Raw genomic sequence first — 8382 nt, 5'->3', positions numbered from 1 at the left:
TCTGCCTCCCGAGTGCTGGGATTAAAGGTGTGCGCCACCACGCCCGGCTTAGAAAACCCTCTTGACTCACTGATATCTGTGGCTTCTGCATCATCAAGTGTAGTAGAGATTCTCTCGGAGGTTTCTCTGCTCTGTCTGATACCTTCTTCCAGTGACATCTGTTCCAAAAGCTTTGATGCTATAAAAAAGGAAGGTATTCATACAACAACCAGGAATCTTATATCTTCTTCAACTGGTTCATAGACAACTTGCTAGCTGATCTTTTTAGACAACTTGCTAGCTGATCTTTTATTCTATCAGGAAAAGCAAGCGAGCTTATGCATAAGCAGTTGCTGATAACTGTCTTATGAAACACAGCCTGACTACTAGAGATTATAAGATGTCATGAATAGTAATTATTCTTTTTCAATAGTAATTATTCTTAAGAACAAGATTTTTATTGAAATTAAGAAAAAAAAAGAATAGCCGGGCTGTGGTGGCACACGCCTTTAATTCCAGCACTTGGGAAGCAGAGGCAGGCGGATTTCTGAGTTCGAGGCCAGCCTGGTCTACAAAGTGAGTTCCAGGACAGCCAGGGCTATACAGAGAAATTCTGTCTTGAAAAACAAAAACAAAACAAAAGAATAAAACTTATCAATATAATTTAATTTTATTTTATGGTCATTGGTGTTTTACCTGTGTGTATGTCTGCGTGAGTGTGTCAGAGCCCTAGAACTGGAATAACAGATCCACATGAGCTGTCATGTGGTTGCTGGGAATTGAACCTGAGACCTCTGGAAGAGCAGCCAATGCTCTTAACCTCTGAGCCATCTCTCCAGCCCTCAGTAAGGAATCTTCATTTTTTTGTTTTGTCTTGAGTTTTGTTGTTTTGAGACAGGTTTCTCTGTGCATAGTTCTAGCTGTCCTAGAACTCGATCTGTAGACCAAGCTAGCCTTGAACTCACAGAGATCCTTCTACCTCTGCCTCCTGAGTCTAGGATTAAAGGCATGAGTCATCATCTCCTGTTTCAAACTTATATTTCTTAAGACTACTATTTTTGTCAGATCTTTCCTCTTCCCTCTTCCTCTTTTGACTATTTCAAGACAGGGTTTCTCTGTGTAGCCCTGGCTGTCCTGGAACTCACTCTATAGACCAGGCTGGCTTCAAACTCAATGTCTCTGCCTGTGCTGGTATTAAGGGTGTATGCCAACAACACCAGGCTAGATTTCTTAATCTATTAACTAAAAATAACATCTCTGTTTTTTTTAAACAAACTGAATCATACTATTATTTTGTTTGTATTCTTTACTTAGTAGGTTTTTTTCCACTTTACTATTTTGCTGTCATTGTTTTCAAGTAAAATAAACAATAACACGTTCACGTTGTATCACAGTGGTGTCACTGTTAATTCTTTGAAAACTGATTCTTGGCTGAAGTAAAACAAACCCACCATTTATTTTTAAGACTAGTCAGTGTCATAAAAAAAAAAGTCAAACAAACAGAATTACAGTTTCTTACTGCTTCTATTGGCTTTTTGTTTTGTTTTGTTTTAGGAGACTACACTTTAAAAATCGACCTGACAGATTTTGAGAAAAACAGCAGCTTCGCACAATACCAAAGTTTTAAAGTTGGTGATAAAAAGGTACTAAAAATTTTATATAGGCAATGTCTTGAGTTAATGTTGAAAATATGCAACTAAGCCCCGAAGTCTGTAGAAATAAAAATATGCAATATAACCTGTTTTGTTTACTGAACGTGTTTTCAAAACGTTTCCCACTGATAGTAAAAAATGACTCCTTTTTTTCCTTTAGTCTTTTTATGAACTAAATATTGGAGAATATTCCGGCACAGCTGGAGATTCCCTGTCAGGAACGTTTCATCCTGAAGTACAGTGGTGGGCTAGTCATCAAAGAATGAAGTTCAGCACGTGGGACAGAGATAACGACAACTACCAAGGCAACTGTGCTGAGGAAGAACAGTCTGGCTGGTGGTTTAACAGGTTGGACACTTTGCGCACCCAGTTGTAATGGCACTAATGATACCTCACTGACGGGCCTTAGCTATAATGAGTGATGTAATGTTGACCTCTGTGATACTGTGAAGTCATCCTCCTTTCTAGAATTCTTCAGCGTTTGAAGGTGCTTCTGAGGACTTGCTCATTGAGTATGTTAGTGAAGCCTGAACAATATGACAGAGAAGCTGGGTGTGTCTGGCATTTCTGTAACTCCAGCACTTGGAGGCAGAGACAGGAGCATCACCAGAAACTCAACACCTGTCTGATTCACATACCAACTTCAAGGCTAGCCTGAGCCACTTAGCAAGATCCTGTCTTGAAAACAAACAGACAAACAAACAAACAATTACATGAAAGAAAAGGAAACAAACAAACAAAAAAAAAAACCAAGTTCTCCAATAACATGTCATGGAAATAAATCAAATTTCTACTTATTTATTTATTTTATGTATGTGAGTACACTGTAGCTGTCTTCAGACACTCCAGAAGAAGGCATCAGAGCCCATTACAGATGGTTGTGAGCCACTATGTGGTTGCTGGGATTTGAACTCAGGATCTCTGGAACAGCAGTCAGTGCTCTTAACCGCTGAGCCATCTCTCTAGCCTTCTACTTCTTTTTAAATTTATTTTTATTTTATGTACATTGGTGTTTGGATTGCACATATATCCGTGTTAGGTTGTCAGAAGCTCTGGAACTAGTTACAGACAGGTGTGAGCTGACATGTGGGTGCTGGGAGTGGAACCTGAGTCTTTGGGAGAGCAGCCAGCGCTCTTAACTGCTGAGACATCTCTCCAGCCCTCAGAATGCTACTTTTACAAGGATGTTTTTGCAAACTATTGAGTTATAAGCAGAACACCACTAGTTGGCGGGAGGAAATAGAGAACATGCATACAGTAAAGTTAAAATAATATTATAATAAAGTTAAATGTTAAAGAGAAAGAACGAGAAAAGAAGGAAGGGAGGAAGGAATTAGTGACACTCATAATAGTCAGCTAGCTCTTTTCACTGCCCTATATCTTAGAAGATAACCACTGTTACTGCTGTAATTTTAATGCTTCTTTTATCCCATATTAACTTTTTAAAAAGATGTATTTATTTTTATTTTATGTATTTGAGTACACTGAAGCTGTACAGATGGTTGTGAGCCTTCGTGTGGTTGTTGGGAATTGAATTCTTAAGACCCCTGATCACTCCAGTCAACTCCACTCTCTCAGTCCCTGATTGCTCCTGCCCAAAGATTTATTTATTAATATACATAAGTAACACTGTAGCTGTCTTCAGATGTACCAGAAGAGGGTGTCAGATCTCATTACTGGTGGTTGTGAGTCACCATGTGGTTGCTGGGATTTGAACTCAGGACCTTCAGAAGAGCAGGCAGTGCTCTTAACCACTGAGCCATCTTGCCAGCTCCCATATTAACTTTTATTAGTTCATTGAATATAAGCCTTTCCAATCTAGGGAAGATTGCTACAATAGTCTTGAAACTTAATCCTACCCCAGCTGCTGTTTATCATCAAGCTCATTCTTTTTTGAGTGTGGAGAAGCTGGGGAACTGGGTACTGAGGCTCAAATCCTGAGCCTTGTGGATCATAGGCAAGCACTCTACTATGTAGTACATACCCTGGCTTCTGATACAAATTTCTTCATTTTATGAACCTGAGATATGCTTCTTTTTTTATTATTATTCTCTGTCCCGTCCCCACCTCCCCGCCTTTGAGACAGAAACTCATGTAGCCCAGGTTGGCAGAATTATAGGCAGAAGCATCCATGCCTGGCTGACTTTAGAGTGGTATATTCAATGCAGATTCAGTGAGTTTAAGATATTACCATCAGTTACAGTAAATTTATACAAGTGTAAAAATAGCAGATTTCCCCCTGGGTTTTACTTTTCCAAAAGTTGAGTCTATTTAACATTTGGCCAGTTATTAGGAAAACAGAGTGCACACACACGATGTGAAAGGAAGAGAAGGAAAATCACTTTTTCCTACTGTGAAAACTTGAAACAAAGTGATAATCTTCCCTTGTGGCTTTCTTGTTCTTTAAAAAAAAAAGTTCTAAGTAAGCATTATTTAAGACTTACCTACAGTTAACAATGTCATCTGTGAACCTTCACTAATGCCTGCTTTTGAACAGACTGCAAGACATAACCCTTAACATTACTGAGTTCTAATGTGTGTACCTTGTCCATTTGGTTGATTTTTGGTTGATTGTTCTGTGCCCGAATGGCAGTTGTACACACTTTAAGGAAGGCAAATAAATGTTAAGAGTTGACTTTAGAAATAGGGGTTGAGGAGAACAAAACAATTCAGTAGCAGGAGGCATTCATGGACTCCCAGTCAACCTAGAGAGAAAATAAATTATTCCAGAAGCCTCGTCTTTCTCTGGTCTTCTCTGTCACATCTAATCTACGTGACTTGTTGGCACTTGTGAGTGTCTCCCGCTACTGAGGCGGGAATTGCAGCGCCCCCCACAGGTTTGTGTATGTATAGTCCAGCCCACGGTAGGTAGGAGCCTAGTCACAGCTGCCCTCCATGCCTGTGCCCTATGCCTTTTCCACCGGGAAAGGCTCCAACCTCCTGAATCATTTGCCAACATAAGTCCTTCCACCCTTAAATTGTTTTTGTATGGCATTTAGTCATAACCAGTAGAAAAATAACGAAAACACTCATTGCTGCCTTGTGGGCCTCCTGTTTAATGCAAGTGTGACTTCCCCTACCTGCTATGCCCCACACCTGCAAGCTACAAGCTGCTTCGTTACCTCAATCTCCTTACTCTTAGTGGAGAGTATCAATCTCCACTAAGCAGTGTCAAGCCCAGGCTAGAAACTGAAGGCTACTGAAACACCCATCTCTCAATAGGCTCCAAATCAGTCCAAATATGAACGTTCATATAGCAGACGTCCTCTATATAAAGATATGCCCAAGTATTTATTTATAAAGAGGCTTTTCTTTTTAAATGTTACCTCTCATGGTACTTTAAAAACACAATGAATACTGAATCCTTGCAGATTTAGTACCCATGGCTCCAATTAGTCCTAACCTTTCAAATTAGGATGGCTGCCAGGGTGGCCAATAAAAGTAAATCAGAAGCTTAGTGATGGCCCACGCCTGCTACTTTGCATTTATGAATGAATTATAGGCTTTTCTGACTCAATGGTTTTTTCCAGAGTCGTTGTTGTTGTTTTTCCCCCAGAACTGCTTCTGAATATTCTTTTCACAGCCTTCAGGCTGATATGTTTTCATTCATTATAGCAATAAACAAATATACAGTGATTAATATTATATCAGGAAAATTAGCACAAACTGTAACATGGAAATTTTTGTATGCCAAGGACAGACGAGTGTACTCCAAGGGAGGAAGAAGGAAATATTTGAGTTTTATGATACTCTAACAAACCTATCTAGATTGGTGCCGTATATGTAAAAAATTAACTTGGCAACCCAGACAATAGATTATTTGATGATAGCTGGGGAAATTTTAAAAGGAGGTTTGGGTCCAGTTTGCTCTTGAAGATTGAAATATTTGATATGCTAACAGTTCAAAGAAGGGATCTGAAAGCCACATCTGACCAAGTCAGCTCAGTCACACAACAGGGTCTGGGTGGAGGGTGGAAAGAAAAAGACAATTGGACAACATTATAACATGAATGACTCCAGCAGGTGCTGAGGCTAAAGCAGGTTTGGTTTTTTCCAGTCTGCTTTTATAACAATCTAGGTACACACGAAGAGTAAGGTCAGTCCTGAGGCATAAACAAAGTAATCAATTAACAAGGCAATAATCAAAGTAATCAAACAAGGCAATAAACAAAGTCCTGTGGTCCCTGGGTCTAGGGGTTTATCACAATGACCAAAATACAAGGAATGCAATACTTTCCTCGGCTGTATTCACCTGGAGCCTACTTCCTAGTCCTAGCCCGATGTCAAATTCCTGCCGAATTCCTAGAAACAGCCCCCAATGCTCTCCTCACACATCTTGGCTGTAGGTTAGAGAACTTGGATGCACCAACTACCCAGGAAGCTGCAGCAGAGCCCCTCCCCCCAGTCTTACGTTGCTAATTATGGCTTCCTGGCCAACCACAAGGTAAATAAACACTGCTCAACTGGGAGGATGTAGGTGAAGTTTACAAAGAAGTTTTTCTTTGCTTTTTTTTTTTTCCTTCCCCTTTTTTGTTTAAAAGCTACTAAGAACTGAAATACTAAGCTAAGCAGTGGTGGCACAGGCCTTTAATCCCAGAGTTTGGGAGGCAGAGGCAGGAGGATCTCTGTGTTTGAGGCCAACCTGTTTTACAGAGTGAGTTCCAGGACAGCCAGGGCTACACAGAGAAACACCGCTTCAAAAAAAAGAAAAATAGGGGCTGGTAAGATGGATAAGATCACCGACTGCTCTTTCAAAGGCTGAGTTCAAATCCCAGCAACCACATGGTGGCTTACAACCATCTGTAACGAAATCTGATGCTCTCTTCTGGAGTGTCTGAAGACAGCTATATTATATCAGCTATATTATATTATATGTGTACTTACATATAATAAATAAATAAATATTTTAAAAAACACTGAATAAAAAAAAAGAAAAATAAAAAAGAAAGGAGAGGAAGGGGCAGGGGGAGGTAGAGGGAGAACTGAAAGAACTGAGTTATTTAATTCTCAACACACTCCAAGTGGTTTGGGATGGATCCTCACATATACTATGGGACCGAAACTCACCTGTTTAAATAACAACATTTATTTGTAGAAAAGTCTCAGGTTTGGGAGCATGAAAGTTTCGTGGGAAAATGGCAGAAGTCATTATCTAAAAGTTCTAATCATTTCTTAGCAAGTTTCTCAAGAGTACTTTCCTTCTGATTGCTCTGTTTTCTTCTGTTCTCCCACTAGGTGTCACTCTGCAAACCTGAACGGTGTTTACTACCGCGGTCCCTACAGGGCAGAAACCGATAATGGTGTTGTCTGGTACACCTGGCATGGGTGGTGGTATTCCTTGAAATCTGTGGTTATGAAAATTAGGCCAAGTGATTTTATTCCAAATATTATTTAGTTGTCCCCATTGGGATCTCCTTTCTGTAATTCATCTTGGTTTACTTGAAAATAAATAATTGAAAAAGATATAATTCTGAATAATACACTCATGGCCATGGTAATTGTGTGTGACTTCTCATTCTTCATACTGCCTTCATTACTTAATGTACTTTAAGTTCAGCAGATACACAACATCCACCAAATAAATGCAGATTATGTTAATGTTTACCAAGTTGCTATGTGCATACAGATATGAGAAGAGGTTAGAACTGTCTAGAAAACACCACAGACTGATTAACATGATTAACTAATAACCCAAGCTTAAATTTGTAATAACAAATCACATATGCCCGGGTGTGTTTAGAGCACGCCTTTAATCCATGCACTTGGAAGGCAGAGTCAGGTGGATCTTTGAGCTCAAGGCTGGCCTGGTTTACAGAGCGAATTTCAGGATAGCCAGGAAAGACTTCACAGACAAATCTTGTTTAGGGAAAAGAAAACAAAAAACAAAAACAAAACAAAACAAAATAAACCAGTAAATCATATATAACGCGACTGACAGAGAGAGAGACAAAATCTGGCAAATTATGATGTTTTGTCCAAATCAGCTCCATACGTATTACACGTTGGTCTTTGGATTAAAGTCTGTGGCTACAGAGTTAAACTGTGAAGCGCAGTCCAGGCTCTTCAAAGGCATAAGCACTACTCATGTCCTCAGGATATGTCTGCTGTTTCCACCTCTCTTCATAGGCCTTATTTTACACACGATGCTGGTTGACAAAGGAGACGTAGCCAGAGGCCTCATCTTACTTCATAGGTCAGCCCCTGGGAGATGTGGCTGCTGCTGTTTAGCTGAGCTGAGAATTCCTGTATCTGAGTTTTGGTTAGAAGGTTAGTGAAAAAAACCAAAAACTCAAATCTAAGTTGTTCGGTACTAGGTAAAATTATTTGTCACTGTCCTGTGGCAATGAATGGATCTTCTTGAATAACTCTGGATTGGTGTTTTTTAAAGTGAAGATAAAAGAAAGATCTTCCAAAAACTATTTGCATGCCAACCCTGAGCCAGGCTCAGAAGATACAGCTTGAGCTCACACAGCTAAGGGAGAAAGACACAGCAACCACATAAACATGAAATTCGTACGTTGTTTTTTGTTTGTTTGTTTTTGTTTTTTTGTCTGTTTTCGAGACAGGATTTCTCTGTATAGCCCTGGCTGTCCTGGAACTCACTTTGTAGACCAGGCTGGCCTTGGACTCAGAAATCTGCCTGCCTCTGCCTCCCAAGTGCTGGGATTAAAGGCGTGTACCACCATGCCCTGCTGTTTGTTTGTTTGTTTGTTTTTATTTTTAACCACAGTGTCTATCATAGGTAGGGCAG

At 39.8% G+C, this 8382-nt stretch overlaps 1 protein-coding gene across 1 annotated transcript in view; it reads left to right on the top strand.

Moving 5' to 3' along the window:
• Positions 1 to 7113, top strand: part of Fgl1 (fibrinogen like 1) — a 25179-nt gene extending 18066 nt beyond the window's left edge. The window contains exons 6-8 of the mRNA XM_021170513.1: positions 1534 to 1622; positions 1792 to 1979; positions 6867 to 7113. Of these exons, the coding sequence (XP_021026172.1) occupies positions 1534 to 1622; positions 1792 to 1979; positions 6867 to 7026 (437 nt within the window). The 3' untranslated portion in view covers positions 7027 to 7113. The remainder of the gene's footprint in view (positions 1 to 1533; positions 1623 to 1791; positions 1980 to 6866) is intronic.
• Positions 7114 to 8382: the final 1269 nt, after the last annotated feature.

This window comes from Mus caroli, chromosome 8 (genome assembly GCF_900094665.2).
Source record: "Mus caroli chromosome 8, CAROLI_EIJ_v1.1, whole genome shotgun sequence".
NCBI classification, from domain to species: Eukaryota; Metazoa; Chordata; class Mammalia; order Rodentia; family Muridae; genus Mus; species Mus caroli.
The sequence above is the reverse complement of the archived record's forward strand: the minus strand, read 5'-3'. Positions and strand labels throughout refer to the sequence as shown.